The 24,770-nt window shown below is 36.5% G+C and overlaps 4 protein-coding genes across 4 annotated transcripts; 1 reads left to right on the forward strand and 3 right to left on the reverse strand.

Moving 5' to 3' along the window:
• Nucleotides 1-77: 77 nt before the first annotated feature.
• Nucleotides 78-5,407, reverse strand: SDRB (short-chain dehydrogenase-reductase B). Its single transcript, XM_022292182.2, has 5 exons — nt 5,114-5,407; nt 4,114-4,273; nt 1,346-1,515; nt 1,040-1,262; nt 78-482 (listed from the first exon to the last, which is right to left on the reverse strand). Exons 1-5 carry the CDS (start codon nt 5,297-5,299, stop codon nt 328-330), a joined length of 894 nt encoding a protein of 297 aa, XP_022147874.1. The 5' UTR covers nt 5,300-5,407; the 3' UTR covers nt 78-327.
• Nucleotides 5,408-6,671: 1,264 nt separating this feature from the next.
• On the reverse strand, nt 6,672-10,231 carry SCI1 (splicing regulatory glutamine/lysine-rich-like protein). Its single transcript, XM_022292305.2, has 4 exons — nt 10,053-10,231; nt 9,712-9,831; nt 9,161-9,216; nt 6,672-7,249 (listed from the first exon to the last, which is right to left on the reverse strand). The coding sequence occupies exons 1-4, from the start codon at nt 10,117-10,119 to the stop codon at nt 7,016-7,018; spliced, it is 477 nt and encodes a 158-aa protein (XP_022147997.1). The 5' UTR covers nt 10,120-10,231; the 3' UTR covers nt 6,672-7,015.
• Nucleotides 10,232-10,836: 605 nt separating this feature from the next.
• Nucleotides 10,837-12,801, forward strand: LOC111016786 (putative Peroxidase 48). The gene is made up of 4 exons (XM_022292304.2): nt 10,837-11,272; nt 11,361-11,558; nt 11,691-11,856; nt 11,958-12,801. The coding sequence occupies exons 1-4, from the start codon at nt 10,997-10,999 to the stop codon at nt 12,461-12,463; spliced, it is 1,146 nt and encodes a 381-aa protein (XP_022147996.1). The 5' UTR covers nt 10,837-10,996; the 3' UTR covers nt 12,464-12,801.
• A 118-nt stretch (nt 12,802-12,919) lies between these two features.
• Nucleotides 12,920-23,838, reverse strand: LOC111016693 (ARM repeat superfamily protein). The gene is made up of 18 exons (XM_088122435.1): nt 23,297-23,838; nt 22,513-22,711; nt 21,377-21,682; nt 21,199-21,288; nt 20,036-20,518; nt 19,818-19,925; nt 18,496-18,626; nt 18,270-18,402; nt 17,780-17,810; nt 17,434-17,586; nt 16,868-17,350; nt 16,586-16,764; nt 16,275-16,433; nt 15,955-16,029; nt 15,451-15,634; nt 14,898-15,046; nt 13,970-14,185; nt 12,920-13,653 (listed from the first exon to the last, which is right to left on the reverse strand). Exons 1-18 carry the CDS (start codon nt 23,590-23,592, stop codon nt 13,015-13,017), a joined length of 4,014 nt encoding a protein of 1,337 aa, XP_087978561.1. The 5' UTR covers nt 23,593-23,838; the 3' UTR covers nt 12,920-13,014.
• Between the last annotated feature and the right edge of the window lie 932 nt (nt 23,839-24,770).

A 24,770-nucleotide genomic window follows, 5' to 3' on the forward strand; every position in this document is an offset into this window, starting at 1 on the left:
AAAAAAACCGCAAAGTTCAATGGATGATTAAATTAATTTTTACCAATAATTCTCACTTCTAATGTAAGCATTCAATCTGACATTCAATTTCCAAGTAGTAGTTTCATACTGCCTTGATCTTACTATCACAAACCATCTTAAAGTTTACTACATAAGACGTGTCCAAGTGGGGAATCAAGCTTCCCACTCCAAGTTAGGTTCAACTTACTGATGCACAGAAGTTTGAGTTCCTTGAATTATATCGATGCGCTCCTCGCATACAAAGCTATATCTGCAGCGTGAAGTACTAACCTAATAAATAATCTATTTTATTGCTGATGTTCACAATCACAGCTTACTCTTTGGAACACCAACAGGTGAATTTCTGGACCTCTTTTCCACCACTCGCGACAACTGTTTAACAGCCTCCTTCGGTAGGCGACGAGGTGAGCTCAACCACAATCCTCCATCAGCAATGATAGTTGTTCCATTCACATATTTACCTTCAAAATATGTAATGCGTTCAGGATTAATCTTGTGAACTTCATCAATGTAATTGACTCGTAAAAATTTGAGGTTCTTCTACAACAAAATACACTTTTAATTTGTATCTGAAAACAAATTTCAAATTCAATGTTGACAAACGTGCATACAACAGTCATAAATAGATGTTCTGAGGTTATAAAACAGTATTTCTGAAAGTTGTCGACAAGATTCGCATTAACAAAAACATGGAGAGAGAATATCCATTCTACTTTATACTTTTCAAACGAAAACATGTTTGGGTAAGTCACGAAAACTGATAAGTTTAGGGGAAAACCATTAGGTGAAGGCCAAAAACGGCATAACTTTGGAAGAGAATCCTCACGACCACTTCCAAAGATGGACTACCAAAACGCATGCAGACTGCCTCAGCCCATGATTTCTATATTCATATGTCAGACCATATGCCAAGAAGTAAAAAATAATATCTAAAATTTAAAAACTTCCACATTATTATCCTGTAATTAAGATTCTGTCCGGGAAAAGAACTACCGAAGAGAATTAAGAAGGGACACACCTGCTTCTGAAGCAAGGTAGAGAGCAGCCATAGCAATATCCCATTTTTCACCTATTTTGTACAAAGGCACATCGTCTCTTATTCTGCTGCTTATCTCTTCAGGTGCGAGTTTACGAAGACCAGGAGTACCCTCGATGGGTCCGGGTGCAATCCCGTTGACTCTAATATCATAATCAGCGCCCCACTCTAGAGCTAAATTTCTTGTAATGGCATCTACAGCTGCCTGTTTATTTGAAAGAAATTTCGATGAAAGTCGATCCAACCAAAAAAGAGAAATTACAACCTTTAGACATGATCACAACTAACCTTAGCTGCAGATACATGAATTTGATACCAGGTAGCTGTGTAATGCAAAGTAGCACTGATATTAATTATTGCTCCGCCGCTAGATGAGTTCTTCCCTGGCCCTCCTTTCTTGAGATATTTAAGTGCTTCATGGCACATTGTGAATGTACCAACTGAATCAATATCCATAACTGCAGGGGATGGTTAAAATAAAATGTTAGTAAAATATGTGGCACTTCATGAAAATCATGTTCTGGGAATAAGCACCATTTTCAAATTATGTAATAATTCCTTTCTGGTCTCTTCCTTAAACGTAGACATCTTTGGAAAAATAAATAAATAACACATCTCTATCTATAACAATTTCATCAACATTGAAAGGTTAAAATACATGGCAATGAATTTTTCTTTTTTCACAAATAAAAAAGGTCACACAAAATGGCTATAAGTTCCCTTAAATTTTTTATTTTAATTTTCGTTGGTAAGAAACAATTTCATAAATATATGAAATTACAAAATGGGAGTAAACTCGATCTAGGGAGTTACAAAAGACCTCTCCAATTGGAAAAAGAGTGTTAAAGCCATAGAAATAAAAAATAAAAAAATAGGGGACAGTTTACACCAAGTAATAGCTAATAAAGCTATAGCGTCAAAGAAGCGATCGAAGGGAAGTTCCTTATCTTGTTTTTTTTTTCTTTTGAGAACTGGGAGTCGGAACTTTGCTCTCATATATCCAGGGGTACCCGCACTAGTCTCAAAGCCCAGACCCGGGAGACATCAAAGATATTTGATATTGAGCTCACCAGAAGATTCGAACTTGAGACATCTAAAACAGTATGACCAAGAAACTCCAAGCTCTTGCCAATTAGGCCGCCCCTTGAGGGCTCAAAAGGGAGACTCCTTATCTTTAAAGATCCGTAGATTTCTGTGCCTTCAAGTCATCCAAAGGAGTCCCGAACAAAATGGTTCCGGAGAAGCTTCTTTTCTATGTTGAATGGATGCCCCCAAAAAGGTGGTGGAGAGGAAGGAAGATGGGTCAATTGGAAGGTGGATATATGAAGCAATAGACCATTCAACAATTTCAGCCCAAACTCCAGGTGACACTTTCTGCCGAAGATCCTTTACTACGACTTCTTTTTTCTGTGGGATATTAAAAAACAACAGATAATTTTGTGCCTGAGTGTTGAATTAGTTAGAGTGGACTTAGTTAGAAGTTGTTTTAAAGTTGTTTAGATTTTGTGTTTAAATTTAGCAAATAAATCTCCTTTTTTGTTAGGGAAGTTAGGAGGTTATTCCTAGATTTTGTTTCCTCTTGTAACCTATAAATAGTGTCTCTATTCCTCATCTTTGATCAATCAATTTGAGAATTTATTTCTTCTCTCTTTGCTCGTGTATGTCTCTCTGGTATCTCTATCCTTAGTTTTTATGGTATCAGAGCACATCCACGACACCTCACATCTCTATCTCTGAAAACACTTCGCTCCAAATTACCTCTCCAAAACTCAACGGAAAAAATTTTCTGCAATGGTCTCGATCGGCCCTCCTAGTTATTCGTGGCCGCAGTCGACTTGGGTACATCAATGGCACGATAGCAGAACCAGATGAAGCTGACCCTTCTAGTGCCTCTATTCCTCATCTTTGATCAATCAATTTGAGAATTTATTTCTTCTCTCTTTTCTCGTGTATGTCTCTCTGGTGTCTCTATCCTTAGTTTTTACTTGAGTGCTATTTTGTAACCAAGAGTCTTTCCAAGATGAAGTGTGCATTTCGTCCACCACTTTATTGGTTGTGCAGTCATGGATGAGAGATTGGTGCTGGCAGTAGCTATGGATTGGTTACCTTGCTTGAAATTTAAAAAGGTGGATCCATATTTGGCATCGATGATCTTTCTCCAAAAAGCCTTCTCTCAATAATATCTCCAAGTCCATTTAGGAAGAAGAGCTTTGTTCTTATCCCTTAGGCTTGTGAGCGGTAAACCGCCGTCTTTTATGATGAGGTTAGAGAAGCCCTCCATCCGTTCCTTTCTTCACCAACAAGAACAAGTATCTTATTGCTCCATTGTTATCAAATTTCACGATTTCTGCCAATGTTCCTTTTCTGTTTAGAGACTTTTCTACATAGAGTTTGATCATCAAATGAAGAAAAGACCTATCTTTCGTTGTCTCAGTAATCTTAGCACGACTATCCTGAATCTTTAGTCAACTTCTATGGAGAAAGATTTCCTCTCTTTTGCCACTGAACGGGGGGAGATATCTTTGACCCTCGGAGAAGGATTTAAGCGAAGCAAGGGAAGCCATGGAAGGGGAAGGTTGCTGGTAGGTGGGGAGTGGCGGGCTTGGAGGGAGGGAGAGGGTTGGGTATAGAGAGAGAGAGGCGGTCATGGTTTTTTCAAAGTGGGCAACGGTAAAGTTCTCTAAAAATCAAATATCAAGTACCACATTTAATAAGAACGAGGACATATTTGTGCCTTGCAACACAAAACAACCAAACATGCAAAGAAAAATTCCACGTACACCTTCAGAATAATAAGAATTAGATTATGAGTTACGACAAATTGAGTTCAACTTTCTGCTGCAACGTTTTTTAAAAGATTTGATAAATTTTCAGAGTGATTAGGTGATCAAATTGCTATGATTCATAGGTCAATTGATGAAGATGAATAACAACTCAGGAGTATCCAACAAATACATAGTCCAAAATGCTTCAACGGATAAATATTTGTGCAGGATCGGAATGGACTAATATCAAGTAAGAGACATCATATAGCAGTAATTGCATGCAAATAAAACCTGTCCGAAACCCATTGGGAGACAAATCTTCGGCTGATACCAGAAAGTTCCCAGCTGCTGCATTCACAAGAATGTCCAGGCTACCAAGACTATTGAAAGTAGACTCCACTACTCTACTTGCATCTTCCTGTTTACGAACATCACCTTCAAAGCCAAATGCCTGCAACGGATCATAAACAAACAACAGGTTTCAGAATCAAATTTTAATTTCTCAGAGCATAACATGGATGATTATACATGTCGGTGAGAGTCCATTTACAGATCCATGTACGGTATATACAAATTCAAAACCTATGCAACTAATCTTGCAGTGTCCGAGTGCAGAATTATCTATGCTTCTGAAAACGTATAAAAATTCCATGCGAATAATTTGTATTTTTCAGCGCCGGTAATAAGCACACGGTTCAGAGCACGTGATTCAATTTTTTAGAAATTAACACTAATCTGATTAGTTCCAGCTTCCACTTAATCACGTGGCTCATTCAAGCTGAAAAGAACTGATACATGTCTGTAAAGCAGAATCCACTCACCAATTTGATAGTAAGCAAGAAAATAGAAAAAATAAGGAAAGACGAAAAGAGGGAAGAAGGTATAGAAATCAAAGTACGTCCAAGAAAAACCGCAATACTTAGTTAGTGCCCTATTAATTCGGCTTTTTCAAATACAGACATAAGTAATCTCCTTCGTACTCATACATATAACGGAGTAAGTTGATAAAATATATCAGTGCACTGCAATCTAAATTAACAGCGGCATGATTTCTTCTTGCCATGACAAAGCAAAGCAAATAAACAGAAAACCTTTCTCATGATTCCAGCTAGACTCAATCTGTATAAGAAGGATTGAAACAACAAAACGAAACCGCAGATGAAAATTTTATAAATAAGCTTTGACATTCGATTCCTTATCAAATAATTAAGATAATTGAAAATGTAGCAGGAACAGCGGTATCTAGATATTCATTAAGAATACGGAAGAAGCGAGAATGGAAGTGGATTACCGCAATTCCAAGGGATCGGAGAGCAGAGACGGCAGAGTGGAGGACTTGGTTCCTTCGGCCCATGATGGCAACCGATGCTCCATGTTGACCGAATTGTGCGGCGATTTCGTAGCCGATTCCAGAGCCGCCTCCGGTAATCAAAGCGACCTTGCCTTTCAATATGTCTGATCGGAACGGGGACGCCATCTCTCTCTCTCTTACAACCAAAGCGCTCGCCACTCGGAGGAGAGATCTAAGCTCGCTCCACGCTCTGTCTTCATAAACAGTAACAATAGGAGTGCTCTAACATCCTCCTGCTTCTCGGGTGGGAAAAATTGACTAATAAAGATGAGACACGTGGCAAAGAGCAACCCACGTTTGTAAGCGACTACTATTTGAGGAACATTAACCAAAACTCACCCGTCATCAACCTTTCCTCATCCTCACTAATCGAGTAAATGTAATAGCATCGTTAATATTAATAATTAACCATATGCCAAACTCAAGTGTATTTTGGGAGTGATTTTGCATGACCAAAATTATTTTTATCGTTGTAATCACTTCCCTTTTCATGATTATGTTTGAAAATTTAAAATTTGATTTTAGGAAATCTTAAGATTATGTTTGGGAGTGATTTTAGCGTTGCAAATCAATTCCATTTCCATTATCATGTTTGGAAAATTAAAATTTTGATTTTAGGAGAACATAAAATCATTTAAAATTGATTTTTAAGGGATCTGGGTGGTGATTTTGGAAAATCAAATATGCATAAATCTCTTTTTTTTTTTTCAAAATCAATAATTATACTATCACTCCCAAACACATCTTAATATAGATCAAATTAAGCTTGGTTTAATTGGTTAAGACAAATTATCAAAAAAAAAAATATCTATCTCTGGTAAGTTCGAATTCTCACCCCATATATTGTTATATTAAAAATAACTAATAGACCAATATTAATAAATTTTAATTATTATATTATAACTAATAATTTAATTGATATTAATCTTTTAAATTAGTTCAAACTCATTTAGTTATTTCTTAGTGATTAAATAAATCATTAAGAAGTATTAACTTTAGTTAATAATGTAAAAACTATTTATTTATTTTTATTTTAATTAATTAATATTATAGTATATTAATTAAATAATACTAAATTTAATTTATAATTGACATTACATAATTTATTCTCTTATTTCAAATTAATTGGATAAACAAATAGAATTCCCAGCAACAAAAGTTGTGAAACAGGAATAGACATAGTAAAGCAACCAATTAAAAGTAGCCTCTGAAATTTGAGGGTTCCTTGAAAACATCTTGGAATATTCTATTCTCCAACGAACAACCCCTCTTTAGTCAAAGTGTAGGTCCCATTCCCTAAAGAAATCTCCTGAAGAATCAGATCAGATCACTAATAATTTGGTTGAACCTTGTTATGCACCTTGTCTCCTAAAGAATTTTAGGAGAGACCTGACAGACCACAATAAAATCACCTCCTGGGAAACTGAATATAAACAACTCAGATATTCAACTTCCTCATTCTTTCCTATTACTATTAAAGATCGACTAGCGAGGGAAATTCCGAGATCAAAGCACAGGTCAGATATATTTGCCAAGAGAATGCAAGAGCAACAATCTTCAGTTCTGAAAAGAAAACAACCTTCTGATCTAATTAATCGATTAAATTGAACTGATTTCTACTTTTTTCCAAAAAAATCAAAACAAACAGTTTTCCATTCCATATCATAAGCAAGCATAAAAGAAAGTTCCACAGAGTGACATGGAACTTCTCTTATACATTCAGCATTGGCAAGCAGATTTGATGTAGCTGGCTGGAAACTACTAGTATGAAAACCACAATGCTACTAATCAGACAACTTCTGTTCATCCATCCGTTTGTTTAGTCAGAGGCTTGCTAAGTTATCACCCCTTGATTTTCCAGTTATGGGATGTCCGAGGCCCACTTGTAATACCCTCATAATATCGAGATTCCAGCTTTTGGTCATTCCACAGTTCAACAAAATCAGAGAAAAGCTTGCGAGCAGACTCCGACGAGAGATCAGAGAAATACACATTTTTCTCATCTTTCAACCAGGTAGCAAACTCATTATTCTTTGAGAAATAGTCCTCCTTCGACAGTTCTTCATATTTGGCTCTCTAAAATCAACAAATTACGTCAAAGAAAGTAGCATTAAACCCAGAGAACTAAGAAGGATCACCACCCAACAGTAAGAAATATAACGTAATAGATACCTCTACCGTCAGAAGGAAACAACTACAACAAACTAAGGCATTGCACTTAATTTCTTAAAAAAACAATAGAAAAATACGGGAGCATCAAAATCTTCCTCTAATTTTCTACTATATATGAACAGATCTTGCAAGGCGATCGGTTAGAAATAACTAAAAAATCAAGCCTCAAGTGTAAGACATTAACACAAAGTTGAATTTTGTAAATAATTGCTAGTCCAAGCAATGTTTAAAAATTTTCCAATAAGAACTCGTGATGGGATGTATTGGTGTTTGCTAAATTCATGTAGTCTATCACAAGGGTCACAACAAACTGATGAGGCAGGAAAGAAATTGATAGGAATGGCCTTTATGGGTATTTAGGGTTATTATTAGGGTATCAAGGGTATATTTAATTGGGTTAGGGGGTTTGATTATAAATACAGCGAGGGGTAAGGATGAGGGTAGGCAATTAGTGAGTACGGTTTAGGACTGAGTAAGAATACTCGAGAGAGGGGAGGGTCCAAATACCTCGAATTACTTAGGATTTATTGAAGTTCTTATATCTTTTTATATTTCAACATATGGGAGGGGTCAAGCTTGGAGACTTCTCATTTGTGGGGAATCAAACTATCACGCAACTTGCATTCCGGTTTCACATATCGAATGGGGGAGTTCCGGTTTCTAGTTTGGTTTCTATCAGCAGGAAGTTGGTGGAAGCAATAAACAAACTAACAAATATGGATAAAGCTGAGACATTCCATCATATTAGTCAAATCAAGAAACCAAAAATTGATTCTAGTGGATAATTCCGATCAGGTACCTTCAACATCAACCCGTACCTCCACACAAGAAATAAGATGGGGTCTAAAACATAAAAGATTTTGCTTACATAATTCTTCAGAGTGAGAACTCCCCTCCAAAATAATTCACTTGTCTAGGACCATGTAACATAAGTGTAATTTCTTTCTACATAGGATAAAAGAAACATGGTACATAGTTAACATAATTCAGAATAGGTGTGATAGGACAACCTTATTACAACTAGATTAATATTAATTTCCACATTTGAGTTGCCTAGTGCAGTGGCAAAAGATCAAACAGTTTAATACTAACAATGCTTCTATTTCCCATGAAATAAAAATAAAAATAACGAAGAATAGGAAAGAACAGGTTACAGGGAGCTGCATTTTAGATTGCAAACACATTCCCCTCGCACAACTCATTCTAGTCATTTCTAGCCCTCCACACACCTGAATCAAATGCTTGAACACCTGTAAATACTAGTGACCTGATCTCTTCCATTTTGATTAATGTATAACAACTCTCCTCCATTATATTTTTGTACAATCCCACTTCCAGTAATCTCATAAATTAAGTCCAGCTGCAGGGATCCACGAATTAAAAAAAATTAAAGCAAGAATGAAAAGCAATTCAATATTTTCCACACATTTTCTTTATCTTCACTATACTTGAGTTAACCATATTTCAAGACCACATAAGATGATCCCTGCTTGAAGAAGTAGGGCAAGTAGGATAATCCAGTACTGATATTAAAATTATACTTCCTGCATTTGAATACCTTAAGAAATGATTACAACAATGGAGAGGCAGTGAAGCAGAAAAAAGACTCTTAAGCATAATAAACTAAAATTGCCTATAACAAGTATTGTAATCAATTTCCTAATTCTGTATTTACCATCTAAGATAATAAACAAAGGAAAAGTGCAGGGAAGCTATATGACATGACAAAGACAGAACATGAATGTGCAATCAAGTAAATGAACGTAAAAGTAAAAAGGATAGCATGTTCTAAAATGCATGTGAATAAGAACTCACCGAGTGGTGATCACCTCTATGATGCTTGCCTTTGTGAATATCCTTCGACTTCTTCTCTGTAGAGTAAAAGATAGAGAATGACAACTTTACTTTTGAAACCCATTTATAAAGTAATTTTTCACAATTAACCCGTTCATTAGTAAGATAAGTCAAAATTTACATCTGCATTCGCGATGAGGCTGCAGTGGAAAACTGAAGAAGTAAAAACTCAAGAATTCAAATTGTTACAGAATACTCTTCTCTCTCGAACACACAAATTCCGGATATGAATTTGAGGGAAAAAAAAAGAAGCTAAAGTTCCACAGAGAGAAAATTTGAAGAATATATCAAAAATAAAAGGATTTTGATTTCTATATCACTTGGCCATAGAACCGACATCAGTTTGATACCAAGAAAACAGAACTCCGGTGCGAACTAGAGCAATTTGTACCGTACCATCGAGTCAAATAAAAATGAAATACCAACGAAGAAGCAAACAACGTCTCTACTACCTACAATACCAAACATAATTCGTAACATGCATATGTTTGAAAATACCCATTAACCTTTACCTGAGTGGTGTTTGGAGTGCTTGTGAGATTTCTTCTCCTTCCGCTTCTCTCTCTTATCGCTCCTTCTAATCTCCCTTCCGTCATCTTCCGCAGCTCTCGGTCTCTTGCTCCTCTTCTCGTCTAAGCTTTTACGAGAAATAGCATTAACACAGTGGAATCAAGTAATCCACCGTAGATTACTGAGAAAATAATCTCAAAGAAAGCAAATTTGTAAAATTCTGTAGGGGAACTGTTTTTAGTTGGCGAACTTGTTGAGAATTACAACAAAATACTTGAGTAAACAAAAGTAAAAGGAGGGGAAGTGAAATTTTGTTGGACAAAAGGAGAAGTGGAACCTCTACCTTCAGAAGATGAAGCCGCTTTTCTGTTCTTCCTCTTCTCCTTGGATTTTCTTTCGCTTCCACCCATTTCTAAATTGACAAGGATCGAGAATTGGTTGATTCGTTTCGCGCTTCGGTGAGGTGAGCGATCCGGTCTTCTTACCGTAGCATTCCGTGTTTTCTTTTTAATGCTTTTTTCGCTGTATGTAATTCGCTATTGGTACAAATTAAAGCTAAAATTTCTATTTAATCGAGTCTTAAATTAAAATATATATATATATAGGTGGATTGTTTTTATTTTCTACTATTTAATAAAAAGAATTTCATCATGCATTTTAACTGCTTCTCAAAAACTATAACAAATAATTTCTTATAAATGAAAATTTAAACATGAGCATAGTTCAATTATCTTGTTCTTTTTCTGAGATGAGAAACTAAATCTCAATGATTATTTTAATTTCATTTCCACATTTACATATTTTTTAGTTTAACTTTTTTTTTAATTAAATGGACCTTCGTTCAAACTTACACTTTTAAGAAGAAATATAGAATAAGTAAATCTTAAAAGAAGAAATAGATATAATAATAATTTTTTAGTTTAAATATTAATTTATAAATACCAATTTCTCAAATATAGAATTTAAAAAATGAGAGGTAATACAACAAACAATACGTGGGAAGTAGTAAACGAGTTTAGCTAGATTCAGAATTGGCAAATTAGAGAGGTAATACGTAGAGGAATGGAAAAGAAAAAGTATATTAATCCAAAATTACACGTGACTTTTTAAAAGAAACAAGGCATACCTAGAAGGGGCGGGAGTAGGAGTATGAGCGTTATGGCGCGAAGTTGCGTCCAGTTCATCGTTTAACCAACTTTCTGGTGAAGCTGATGCATATACAGAGCGAAGTTGAAGGGAAGGTGTTCAGATCTTTCACTCTGCAACTAAAACAAAAACAAAATCAAAATGTTGAATGGATGGGTCCTTCCGGTCCTCTTCACCACCGTCCTCGTTTCTCTCTGCAATCCAAGAGGCGTATCGGAGATCAAAACACTCTCAAACAATCCCGAAACCCAACAACAGCTCTTCTCTTTCCTCTCAACTCTCCAGTATGACTTCTATCGAGAATCCTGCCCCAACGCCGAGAAGATTGTAAGGTTCAAAATGGCTCTGCTCTACTCGCACCACCCGGATATCTCCGCTTCTCTCCTTAGGCTCTTCTTTCACGACTGCTTCATACAGGTATGGTGTAACCCCATTTCTTGATTCCCTTCTTGATCTTCTTTACCTTCTTCTTCTTCTTAATTCTTTTCGTTTTCTTCTCAATTAGGGTTGCGACGCTTCCATCCTACTGGATCCCACTGCAGGCGACGAAAGCTATTCGAGCGAGAAGCAGGCTATTCCGAATTTAACCTTGAAGGGCTTCGATGAGATAGATGAAATCAAGGAGGAGCTAGAAAGGGTTTGCCCAACTGTAGTTTCTTGCGCCGATATCCTCTCCCTTGCTACTAGAGATGCCGTCCTTCTGGTAACTACATTATTCCCTCCTCTCCTTTTCCGTTTCTTGTCATTCTTTCAACCGAACCGCTCTGTGGTTGAAGATTCTCAGTTTTCTTTGTATTGGACTAAACTAATGTGATTAATAATGCATAAAACCAAGGCTGGTGGCCCCTTCTATCCAGTCTTCACTGGCAGACGAGACAGCACAAGGCCATACTTCGAAGAAGCAATGGCTGAAATGCCGAGACCCAGCGACAACATTAATCGCACTCTTTACCTATTTGCAGCCAAAGGATTCGACGAAAGAGACATGGTCAGTCTTCTAGGTATGCTAATTAGTAATTATTTCCTCCCTCCGCTGATTCTCCGCAAAATTAGTTCAGCAATTACCTTTTGGCTTTTGGCTTTGTGTGATCCGGCTCTATAGGAGCGCACAACATTGGGAAGATTGGGTGTCAGTTCATTCTGCATCGGCTTTATAACTTCTCTGGGACCGGCCAACCAGATCCATCAATCGACTCTGAGTTTCTAAACCTGATGAGATTCAAGTGCCGAGAGAAGGAGAGCAGTAGCAGCATCGGTACTACTCGAGATCAGTCTCCGGCATCATCCCCGATTCCAGAGGCATCGGTGGAGAGGTTGAGGAGGAGGTCTGCAATGGGCATGTCTTACTTTCAAGAACTGTCACCTTCATTGTCGTCGGAGGGAGGTTTCGACACCCATTATTATAAGAGCTTGTTGAGTGGGAGAGGGCTGTTGTATGCTGATCAGCAACTAATGGCCAATGAGAAGACCGCCAGGCTCGTCAGGGGATATGCTTTGGATGATGGCTCTACCTTTCGCATGGACTTTGCGAGGGCTATGGTGAAGCTATCGGTTCTTAACGTTCTCACTGGTTCGCAAGGTCATATTCGTGAGAGGTGCGGGTCCTGAAATGCAAGACCATATTTTGTTTCAAGACGTTTTCGGTGTCATTGCTGTGTTCAGATTCTTGAACAGAGTTGGACATGTTTTACTTCATTAGTAGTTGATTTCGGGAATGTATATAAATAGAAAATTCTTGTCAATGGAACCAATAGTATGTTCTTCCTCCGGCCTCCTACATGGCGACTCTGTATATATTAAACCCAGTTAGTAGCCACCTTCACAATCAAACTCCCTCCCCATGACCTAGCCATTTGTTCGCCAACAGGTGTGCAAATTCTCCACTGTTTTGTTTTTTTCAATAACCACATGGTCTTAGATGATCTCCCCTTAGCTTTAATAGCTTTTGATTTGCTTCGGGCGTATGAGTTTGCAGTTATAGGCCAGAATTACTTACAAAGCATGGGTGTAAAAGATGTACCGTCACATGCATGAATATGGTAACAACGAAGTAAAGCAGCTGCGAAAAGTAATTGAGGTAAAACCCCAGGTCTGTGTCAATCATGAAAAGGGCAAAAAAGTTTATATACAACCATCAGTTATAAATACTTGGAACCGTATTAACACGTAGAAATGTGAGATTGCAGTTTCTTAAATACAAATTCCACAGACGAAACTTGGATGTCAAAACCAAAAGTTTGACCCCCATAAAGCACATAAAGATACCCTTTTGGAGATGAAGGCGGTGGTAGAAGTTTCGATACCTCGGGAAAATCTGATGTGGGTGGCGAAGGCACATCCTTGTTCTTCATGGAGTAGAACACATCAGCGACGAGAAGCCAAATAAGATCGGGATCTATAGATGCAAGTCCTTCAAGTGCATTCAAAGATGCTTCCCGTAGCCCAACAACAGCACTAAAGGCTACACCTGCGACTAGGCCACTGACCTTCTTGAGGACTACTTCCAACGCTGATGCACTTCTTCTGTTTCGAGATAGATCAGCAATCATATTCAGCAATGCAACCTGGACTTTCAGACTGGAAACTTCAGCAACCGAGTCTTCTGTAGATACAGATGCGTTTCTATAAGGAAGTTGTAGCACGGCCTTTTCTTCTCTCAAATTTTGTTTCCTTTGAAATGGAGACGTCCTCAGAAGCTTCCAAAAATGAGACCCATCTGTACGGAATCGGCGTGTAAAGAAATCTCCTCCACAGATTTGCACTGAATTGCTGATCACATTCAAACATCTCTGTGCAGCCTGCCAAAGTTGCATGGATTACTATTTCAAAGTAAATAAATATTAAATTGGAAAGAGGGAGGCAGCAGGCCAGCAGCATAATCTAAATTCAACTAAAAGTAATTATTTCTTTGAGTTGACAAAGGTTAGAAGCAGGTCCAAAATAAAAGCCAACATTTTCTTTCTTGCCATGTAGGCTTCAGGACTCTTGAAACTAAAATCGTAAAAATCATCGACCTCAGTTGCATGAATCAAAAGATACAACGATTGCACAAGTAAAAGCTAGAACAAACATTTTCGTTTTGGAGGAAAAACATATAGACGAGTGATAGCTTACCACTGGATTTTTGTTCTGAATGCAAGCAACCAAAAAGGGCCATATTTTATTCATCGCGGGAAGCAACCTATTTTCATCATACCCCTCATCAGAAACTTCCAAAGTGTCTAGAAGCCGATAAAACGAATGTGAGTGCAACATCTCCTCAATTGCCTCCTTGGTATCCTTCTCGTGCTTATAGGCTTCTTCAACTTTCGCTAATGCCACTATCCCATACTATACAAACAATTTAGATAAATAACGTTTTGGATCAGAATAAAATTTAAGTGTACGTATGTAAGTATATATATATATATATTCAGTCTTGCAAGATTTCATGCATTATAAGGTGCATCCATCACCAAAAATGGATGTAGATGAGAAAGAATCTTTATTTCATCAAAGTGATGAGAGAGAGAGAGAGAGAGAAGGCTACTACTTTTTATTGGCATACCTCCATTAATAATTATGACTATGATACAAGATATGACCACGTGCAATTTAATTCAGGGACATGAAATAATCCTTACTGACGTTCTATTACAGAAAAAGTGACCACGACTAGATATCACTCTCTAACAAAGGGATCCAATTCTCAGCTCGAATCTAGACAGTCTTGGGAAAATCTAGGCGGCTCAGTTTTTTTTCTTTTTCAGATCACCTAGACTGCAATTAGATCGCATCCGAACACCAACTTCTATAAACAGAAAAGCTGGAAGGGATACAATGCACATAAGCTAAATAACTTCTACATTTCGTTAAATAGTTAGATACTGCCTTTCTTTCTCATTTCAAGTTGTGGAGAATGAAGTGCTTGAAAACCCCCTTAAAATTTGAAAAACCTATTTGCACATATTTGCTTCACAAATTGTAGTACTATGGGATATGGATCTACTGGGTCCACTTGAACGTGGGTGCCAGTCCAGAAACATCCAGAAAAGATACATACCTCAATAATATCTAAGGCCACCAAGCACGTTGCCTGATTCTGTGAAGCCAAGAGAGGTACAGCAGTCACAATGCACGAACCAGCAATGGATCCAACAGTTCGTCTATATCTTCTGGAATCGTTGAACTTGAACAAAATATTTTCCCACTCTACACAGAATAAATTTGACCTTTAAATAATTCTTTCATTAAGCCTCATGTTTCATAGTACTACAGTCTTAGAAACATCTAATTGAATCTAGATTAAGTTCACTCTTGCGACGATGCACAATGACAATTTTGACGAGTAGATTAAGTTAATCCTCCTAATATCCAGCACTGTTTCCTTGCAAGAACAAAGGAACTGAACGGAAAATAAAGTATGTGCATTCACAGTTCAGGATTTTTCTACAATGGTTTAACATTTGATGTACCACACCATACTACAGTTTAGAAATAAAACCCTCAACTTTATATCACCAAGATCAGACAGAAGTTTAACGTTTAAGGCTGATTAAACATCAAGATCGAAGAGTTAAATTTAGTATAGCATACAAGTTAACAAAATCGATCACCTGATTCCATCGAAGATATATTTTTATCATCATCGTAACACGATGTAGATACTCCTCCAGACTCAGATTCTGCCCGGTTTCCCTCCTTAGTGATTATAGACTTGACATGAACAAGATATGATGCTGTTTTACTAGGCAGGCAATTAGATTCATGCTTTGATACTCTGGCAATCTCTGCTACTGCCTAGAGAAAATTATTTCCATAATAATATAAATATATTAACAATTTGGTTTTACCATCACAAAAATCCTTCGTTTCAAAGAAAAATCACAAAGATCCTCACAATCAAGGAGAGACAAGTTAGGAAACTCTCTCCCTCACTCAACCCAAGGAGTCCAAAATCTCGAACAAAAAGCTAAATGAGCAAAGATATACAACATAAACAGTCGTAACACCTAAAATCTTACAGCAATGGAAAGGACAAGCAACTCTCAACAAACAGTCATATTTATTATTATAAATTTTACCACAAAGACAGTGGATATGCATAATTCAGAAAAGACCTTTAAGAAGGGACCAGTTAAACTGGGGTGCTGATGTCTTCCAAGAATCTCAAGTTCCAGCGATACTGAATGCATCTGCAATAGTTCAGTGCATCAGACTTTCAACTCATTCAGAAGGTATCAAAATTATGTAAATGACTGCACATAAGAAATGTATAAAATTTCAACTCTAAGAGACCATCAAGAATGTAGGATGGCAAACTATGAGCACACAACCATATGCATCGCATTCCATACGGAACACAGGTGCCCCCTAAATGAGTAAATCCAAAGACCGCTTTATAATGAATTAGATTGTTAAAGGATGTTAATTGGCATACAGGTTCCTCCAACAGAGGCAAAATCTCATGAGCTATTCCAATATAGGAAAGGATGGCAGCAAGAACATTTGGCACGTGAGGGTTGAGATCCAAATGACGTAACTGCCGACATATTGAATCAATCACATAATCTGCATTTTCCAAAACCAAGTCTCGAACCTGCAAAACATTTATATTTGCAACTGATCACAACTTGATAATCACCAATTGGAAGTGCTTCATATAATCCCTTGTGTAAGGCTGTTGTAAATTTCATACCATCAATGAAATTGTTTCCTAAAAATAACTAAAAATAACTGACATTATCTTACTGTTGGGTAGGCAGATGTAGAAGAAAGGACATGTAAGACAGCATCAGAGGTGATTCTAACTTCCACGTTTGAGGAAATAAGATTCTCAAGCAACAAATAAAGAGACGAATGAAGAAATCCTGAAGAAGCAAAATCTTTTCCGAGGCACATACTGAAAATACCTATTCCTTCAATTATAACCTGTTCAAGAGAAGAAGCTGCAGTTTCAACACAACGTAAAATCACCGTATGGCAATGACAAACATCTACAACTATGCATGTAAGTTATGAAGTTTTATCTTTCCTGATGGAGCATAGCAGTGTCTCTGAAGAAGTGTAAACTAATGTCTTCTTCACCTACAGGATGCATCGGGGAAGATTTATGTTGTATTGGAAGCTCCCATATCTCAGGAGATAGGTATTCATGCAGAATCCTACCAATACAATCAATTAACTGAGGTCTAACTTTTTCCAGGGAAATCTTCCAACCACAATCGTTGGTTGTGGCACATTCATAGTCATTGGTAGCCTTCCTATGCATTCTTGTTCTCTGAAACTTACTTGAGAAGTAACCTGTTGAATATTCTGAAACGCCAAATATCATCTCATTCAGAATACATACAGCAGTGCTTGCCTGGCGCACCAACAGTCCTGAACCAGTCCTCCTATACCAATATTCCCAGCTTTCTTCACTATATTCTTTCTTACGAATCTCAGAAACCAATTTTTGTAAGTTTCCCAGTGGGATATCAATGGTAACCGACAAACTACCTTCACCTTTGTTATCTGGTAATAAGAAAGCATACGAGATGAGGACAAAAGATAAGAAAAGAAGAGCTGAAATATCAGAAATAGAATAGTACAAGAACCTGACACCAAAGACAAACCAACAAGTCGGAGAACTCCTCCAAGAGCTTCATATAGGTTCTGATTGCCAATGCCATTAAACCATGGGGGCATGCGAGGAAGCACATGATTCTTTCGCAGTATATCTTTCTCTTGAACCTTTGTGGGCTCTGGAACTGCAGGCAAGGCAGTATTCATGATGGAGAGGCAATTACTGATGAAATTAGTTCCAACTTTTAACTCAGTAAGAGAGTGCAAATATCCTAAAGAAGATGGCCCTGATGAAAGGAATTTTCCAAGAGAACTGGCATAAACTGAATTCTGATTTAGACAAACAGAGAATACATCTAGAAAGCGAACGGCAGTTACCTAAAAATTCAACGACCAATGAAAAATTAATCTGGTAATGAAAACATACAAAACAGTAAATAAGAGATTAAAGATCAAATGGACAAAAAAACTGAGGGAAATAACAAAAATAAAATCAGAAATAAAATCATGCAGTGCCAAGTATAAAATCAATAGCAGAATGATACAGGAGAAGAGGAAAGAATAGCTCAGATGAATTTACTTTCCATCTATTTTCAAACATAGCTCATGATTTACCCAAAGTGAAACTAGAAGGGGAAATAAAGATTCATTGTTATGATCCAAAACATGTATTCAAGCATAGAAAATAACTTTATAGTTAACTATTGTTGAAGCCATAGTACTTCCAGCAATTATTCTATCATTTTTCAAGGAACAAAGCAGCAAGTCATACTTCATCTACATCTTCTGTTAGTTATTGGCAGAAAATGAAGTATTAAAGTAAATGAAAGTAGCCATGTCTGGTAAAACATCAAAGAGAAGGTCATACTGGAGAGTGGATAAGATGATCTATAATGAGCTGATGACCAGAATAATATGCCACCACGAGTAACTGTTGAGCATGTGATAGAGCAAACTTCTCTTCACTTCCAAGAACCACATTCGGAAGCTTTTCAACCAGCCTAGATTTTTTTTTTTTTGGGTGGGCGGAAGTTAGCTTTACAATATGTCCAAGAAATTTTAGTAATTTGTGGTTTTATATATCAGATAAGAACCTCACAAAAATTTTGGCAATGTCATGCTGCAATTGTTGGTTCCGAGTAATCCAGAATAAATATTCAAGGAACTCTTGTGCAGTGACTGCAACATCGTCAGAGTCGTCAACAGCCAAAGCACACAAGCACTCCTGCATTGACAGCCGAAATATAAATTAAACAATTTGAGCAGCAAGCTTAACAAATTTCCACAATGTCAATGATCAAGATGCCAACCAACTCAGTATAACATTTTCTAGCTGAATCCATAAATTGCCAGGGGTAAGCATACAAAAATTCCTAACAATACCCAACATATTCCATGACTATGTTTCATTTCAAGCAGCCCCAAGATCACATAAAAAGAATCTTATTTCATACTGTATTACTATTATATGTGCATTTGACCACATAATGACGTATCTGACGCAATTGATTTTTAGACATAAAAATGACTTTTTTTCCAACAGAGTACAGAAAAGAAGTGATGGTCTTTTTCCGATTAAATCCTAAAAGATGGTATTGGGTAGGTACACCTGCAGCCAATAGCAAGTTGTATAATGAGATGGTTCCAGATTTCTTTTTTCTTTTTCTTTTTCTCTTTTTTGATAAAAAACAATTTCATTGATGGGATGAAATTACAAAAGATTAGAAAAGCTGTAATGGGAAGTCTTAGAATAACCCAACTGAACAAAGTCATTTGGACGGATCTAATAGCTACTGTTTCTCAGAAGATCCTAATAGAGAGGAATAGTACAAATTTAATATAAGCAGTATTCTTGAAACATGGAACAAAAAAAAAAAAAATTGTTGCTTCCCTTTCGTTCATGTTGCTTTATTTTTTATATTGAGAAATTGGAATCTTTACAATAATCTCTTCTTTCACTAGGGCTAAAGCTGGACATCAAGTCCTTTTTCTATGAACTTCTTCATGTTTATATAATTGCAAGAAAAAAGGTAGAACCATGTATCCTTTTAACATTCAAAATCCAATAAATAAATAGTTGATTGCGTTGAATAAGAAGAGCATGAAGTTCAAATTATTGAAAAATATCAATTTCATGTAAGACAAGGAACTACTGATCTTGCTTATATCCATTAAATGCAGAGCATTGGTCTACCTTTGACATCCTGCCCTTCTTAATGAAATTCATACACTTTCATTTCACTTTTCACACACTTTATTATACGTCTATAGGCTCCACAGATATGAAAAAGGATTCATTACTTCCAAAAAAATGCAATAAATTCAATTAAAAAGGTGTTAACCAATACTTTAAATACATCAACAAGCCCAACTAAATTGATTACACAGGTAGATAGTCATAGTTCTTTTTGCTCACCAAAAGCATCAATCTGCTCCCTTTTAGCGTACAAGTGCACCTTGATAGTAGGCCTTTTACTGCAGCCAGGATGCCCAGTCTAACTTTTTTTACCAGATGCACACAAATCTAGCAAACACTCAGAAAAGTTAGTTAGGTAACACATCAGCAGTTATAAGAGCAATAAAAGTTTGTTGGCAAGTCTTGAAGGACTCAATGTATAACCTTCAATGACTTACATATGGAAAAGTTCCACTTAGTAGTTTGTCCACATGTGTTGAAGTCTCAGCAACCCATTCCTTTGTACGATCCACATGAAAATACTTGTTCCCCTTAAGATAGTCAGCACTCACCTTCTCTTTAGGTCCAGATTTATAAGTAATTTTCTTCACCACCTCAGCAGATGAAGCTTCTTCTACCTTTTTACTCCGACTGTGGACTTTATCTGGCAATTGACGAAGTTCCTCTAGAATATATTGTGCCTTTTTACCCTTCTCCAACATAATGTCAGATTGAACGTCCACAAGCATATCAAGGCTTGATTTATTAGCATCATCCTGGAGGACTATCATAAGATATTCAGCCAAGCCTCTAATTGCTTGGTTCATAGCTTCTGTGTTCCCAGCAGCCCCACTTAACATTGTTTTAGAGGTCCGCAAAACTTTAGAAAATTGACTAACAACACCAGGCAAGAAGTAGGCTAATGCATCAGCTGTTCCAACCTGCAAAATAATAGTATCAATAATCTAAACCACTAAAATATTCATGTTCAAGATTATTACAACAACACCAAAAAAGTAGAATTGTAGAGTATGAAAGTGAATATATACAAGATAATATATTCATAATTTTTTTTCTTTATTTCATCAGGGAACATCCCCATTCGAGCAAATAAGTTAAGAAGTGGCAGGGATTACAGGTTTTTCAATAATGTTGATTTACGGCCTAAAATACATGCATGTATTCTGAAGTCAATCAGCTATGGAGCTCCACAGTCACACAGAGAATAACCTTGGCAATTCCTTATTGATATATGTACGGACAATTGAGTTTGTCTTCGGATAATTCAAATGGTACTCTATTTGTCATGAGAGGCTAAGTCAACAGCCGGGAAACTTGCAACTACTATTGCTTTAACTTGAACCTGGTTTTCCAAATGTAAAGTACCTTAATCAATATAAGCTCGGTCAGATGACCTTATTCTCATTTCTTATTCTAAGCAATCCAATCAAGGGGTAGAGTGTCTCAAATCTTTATCACAGGAAAAAGACTTACTCTATGGACTATGGGTGAAGATCATGCTAAACAAGACCTAAAACTCATGTCCCTCCTGTCAAGAATTAATTCTAAGTGATGACAGGTAGCCCAATTGTACAAAGTTAACGGAAAGTTAAATATTTACCTTTGCAACAAGTATGCGAAGGGTCATAAAGGCTTCAATACGAAGTTTAGAACTTCCATGATGTCCTCGTGCAGCCTCAATATCTGCAGCCTTTTAACATACTCATGAAGGATAGAAAGACTTGTGCAAAATAAATGCTAAAACATGGGGAAATCAAATAAAAAGTGTTTTTTCATACTTTGAGAAGAAGTGACAGCCAGTGTCCGACAGCAGCTGATGCAGTTTCACTCCGGAGAAATTCAAGCAAGCATTCATTTGGCTTTGACTCTTCTGAAAGCACATCAAGATGACCTTCAAAATCTCTGTTTTCTGCAAGTGCTGGGAAACCAGATATTTGTTTACAAGAGCATGCATGATCTGAGCAGGGACATAAATTTACAAAGATTGCCCTAAAACACTTGATAACTCCTTCACGGAACTCTTCCGATGCCTCAAACGGAGATAGCAAAGCTCCAGATGTTAACTTTTTCAGCACTACAACCATCTGCATTACCACATCATCATACTTAAGCCAAGCAACTAATTCAGAAAATGGATACATTGAAGTCCTTAAAGGCTATTCCCAGAATACAACAAAAACAGGCCAATTAACCATATAACTTCTATTTACTACTTTCTGCAAGACAGTGCAATTAAGGGACACAATTGAAGTAAGAAAAAGTTAAATGCTTCATTTCCCACAAAAGACACTAACTGAAGAAAGTTACATTTTTTTTTATATATAAGAAACAGTCATTGTCCGCTAAACTGAAGAACTCAACAACAATGACAAACCCCCACCCCTCCAATCTTAACAGCCTTTTAAGGTACCGTTGCTCTCTGCATCAGAAGCTGATCAAATTTTATATCTTCAGCTGACAGTGACTATAAACATTTAACACCACGGAGTTTAAAAATAGAGATCCAACAAACAAATTAGAACCTACTTCAATTATTGCACTCATTCAAGTCATAAACCCACGATGCCCATAAATATGAAATCTTAACCCCAAGCACCATAAAAAATAAACTAAAATTAGACCAGTGAGATATTAGAGACTTCAAATCCTGCATATTTTGGTAGAAGAAGGATGACAGAAACTGAAGCGCAATAAAAATCAAATCTCCTCCAGGACTGCTTCACCAAATTATTCTTACGGAATAGAAGTATAGTTAGTTGATATTGATTACTTGAAACTGATTAGTGAGTACCAAATAACAAGCATCACCCTAAGAATAGTCCCTTACACCATAAAGATACTGGACAATTACTAAACGAAAGGGTAAACGAATGAGGCACATCTCAAATCTAAAAGTGTTTTCAAATTAGACCACCTGCTCCACAGATCCTAAATGACACTTCTTCAGCAGTTCTTCAAGACACTGAAGCACGCCTTCTGCCACACTGTCACTCACTCTATGCGGCAGATCATGACTGATAGACGTTACAATGTTTTCTCCGGAATCAACCTTCTGCTGGGATCTATCCACAACAGCTGCATCTAATAGCAGCAATAGCGGGAAGAGGGCATAACTGGAAATAGCAAAGACTATGCTATCAGGTAGCATTGCATGGAAGTTCAAACGAACTGAAATTGCTATGAGTTAACAAAAATAGATATATTTTTCTCAGAAAAATAATATTACAACAATTGATAAGTTTGGTTGAAATTATTGAATCTTCTAAGAAGCATACAGTTCGTGGACGAAAGAATATTTTAGCCTAGTTCACATGAGGTCTAACTGTAATTAGTTTTTCATTGTCATTAGAAGCGATAGTTGATCTCCAATCATATCCAATAAGTTACCCTCATTAATGATCAGCAAGTATACTACGTCCAGAAAACTGCATCATTTTTACGACGTCTAAAACACTCTTAATCATTTTAAGTTCTGGAACGAAAAGACATAATTATTCGACGTTTCCACTTAAAATGAACCCTTTAAATAATTTCCCCTAGAAGCAAATAAGATTCTTCGATGCCCTTAAAAACGTGAAAACTGATTGTGCGATTAACGATAGATTGATCAGAAAACGCAAATGGATCAACATATAATACGAACGTGAACTTAAAGAAGAACTGCACATTGTAGACGCCAGGAGGAAAGAGTAGCTTACTCAAAAAAAGGTTGCATAGAAGTCGGGGAAGTTTTTCGAAGTAACTCAAGCATTGAAGGAATTGCGGAAGGATGCTTCTTTGGCTTTTGGAGAAGCTCTAGGAGCTCTAAGCAATAAGGTTTCAGCTCTGCGAACACTCTACTTCGCTGAACCCCTTCATTTGATTCTTCCAGTTTTTCTTCCTCGCTTGAGGAATTTGTATCAACTATACGCATCACTCTACTTCTCTGAACTCCTTCATTTGATTCTTCCAGTTTTTCTTCCTCGCCTAAGGAACTTGTATCAACTATACGCATCTTCGACAGCTAGGGAGAAACAGAGGGAAACGCTACTTCGAGACAAGGGCAAACGTGAAAACAAAATAAACACGAACAATTATATTAGAAATTGAAATGAAGCCAAAGATCAGATGCATAGCATAAGAATTCGTATGAAGGTGAAGGAAGACATAGAGGGCCGATAATTTCTGCAGAGAGCGCGAGAAGACCCGCTAAACTTGACGATGGTCTCAAAACTTTTTCTTCTATAGTTTTTTCCTTTCCCTCCATCGTCCATCGGACGGTGCTGCACTCGCACTAGGAAACTGGGGCGGTGGGCTGGGCCAAAAGTGACGACGAATGACCGTTATTTTTTGCTACGGCCAATCATTCCCTTCTGGGCTTTCTTTGCTTGGAAGCCCACTCTTTTATTGGATCGCGAACTTTGACCCATGTTAATTAATAACTAAACAATTTATCGAAGGTGTTCGTATTTGTCACCTTATTTTGAAAAATGGTCGTAAGGTTTTTTTAATAAAAAATATCTATTTTGGTTTTTCTTGATTTTGATTTTGATCCTTTTATCCTTTCTATTTAGTTATTATTTTTAAAATCAAAATAATATTCTCTCTTACACTATCAAATTTGTTTCAGATTTTCCTATTTTTATGTTGTATCATCCTTTAAGAATGGGAGTTATTTGGTCATTTTCTGATATGACTATATATGTTGTTATCCTTGTAACTATTGTAATTCTAGTTCTTTAAAAGAAAACAAACACACACAGAAACACTATTGTAATTATGGTTAATCAAGGTTAAAGTTGCTTTTTTTTTTTTGTTTTTGAGTATGATGTTAAAGTTGCTTAATTAAAAGTTAATCGTAAAAAAAATAATATAGTTATTAATTAAATTTATTAAAATAATATTATTTTAACAATGACTTTTAACAAATGTTATCTCCATAATAGAGCTACAATATATAATGGAGTTACTTACCTAACGTTTCATACTAAATATTCTGATTTAAAATATTTGTGGAACAGAGATAGTTATTTAGTCATAGTCAATTTCATTAATTATTTAACGTGACCAATCATACCAATTATTTAGTTCATTTCATTGACTTTTTTATAATTAATGTATCTGTTATCTAATTGTTCAACTAGAAATTCAACTAGAGAAAACTCGAATTTATGAACTTATATTTGTATTTAT

Source organism: Momordica charantia (genome assembly GCF_013281855.1).
Source record: "Momordica charantia cultivar OHB3-1 chromosome 4 unlocalized genomic scaffold, Mcharantia_2.0 BLBB01000004.1, whole genome shotgun sequence".
In the NCBI taxonomy this organism is placed as follows: Eukaryota; Viridiplantae; Streptophyta; class Magnoliopsida; order Cucurbitales; family Cucurbitaceae; genus Momordica; species Momordica charantia.

Coding starts and splice junctions, on each gene's coding strand:
- SDRB (XM_022292182.2), bottom strand. CDS start 5,299: ATGGCGTCCCCGTTCCGATCAGACATATTGAAAGGCAAGGTCGCTTTG. Junction 4,274..5,113: donor TCCGATCCCTTGGAATTGCG/GTAATCCACTTC, acceptor GATCCGTTGCAG/GCATTTGGCTTTGAAGGTGA. Junction 1,516..4,113: donor TCCCAATGGGTTTCGGACAG/GTTTTATTTGCA, acceptor CATCCCCTGCAG/TTATGGATATTGATTCAGTT.
- SCI1 (XM_022292305.2), bottom strand. CDS start 10,119: ATGGGTGGAAGCGAAAGAAAATCCAAGGAGAAGAGGAAGAACAGAAAA. Junction 9,217..9,711: donor GCACTCCAAACACCACTCAG/GTAAAGGTTAAT, acceptor TTTACTCTACAG/AGAAGAAGTCGAAGGATATT. Junction 7,250..9,160: donor ATAGAGGTGATCACCACTCG/GTGAGTTCTTAT, acceptor TGTTGATTTTAG/AGAGCCAAATATGAAGAACT.
- LOC111016786 (XM_022292304.2), top strand. CDS start 10,997: ATGTTGAATGGATGGGTCCTTCCGGTCCTCTTCACCACCGTCCTCGTT. Junction 11,559..11,690: donor CTAGAGATGCCGTCCTTCTG/GTAACTACATTA, acceptor CATAAAACCAAG/GCTGGTGGCCCCTTCTATCC. Junction 11,857..11,957: donor AGACATGGTCAGTCTTCTAG/GTATGCTAATTA, acceptor CCGGCTCTATAG/GAGCGCACAACATTGGGAAG.
- LOC111016693 (XM_088122435.1), bottom strand. CDS start 23,592: ATGCGTATAGTTGATACAAGTTCCTTAGGCGAGGAAGAAAAACTGGAA. Junction 20,519..21,198: donor TTCGCATACTTGTTGCAAAG/GTAAATATTTAA, acceptor ATTATTTTGCAG/GTTGGAACAGCTGATGCATT. Junction 19,926..20,035: donor TAAGTGGAACTTTTCCATAT/GTAAGTCATTGA, acceptor AGTGTTTGCTAG/ATTTGTGTGCATCTGGTAAA.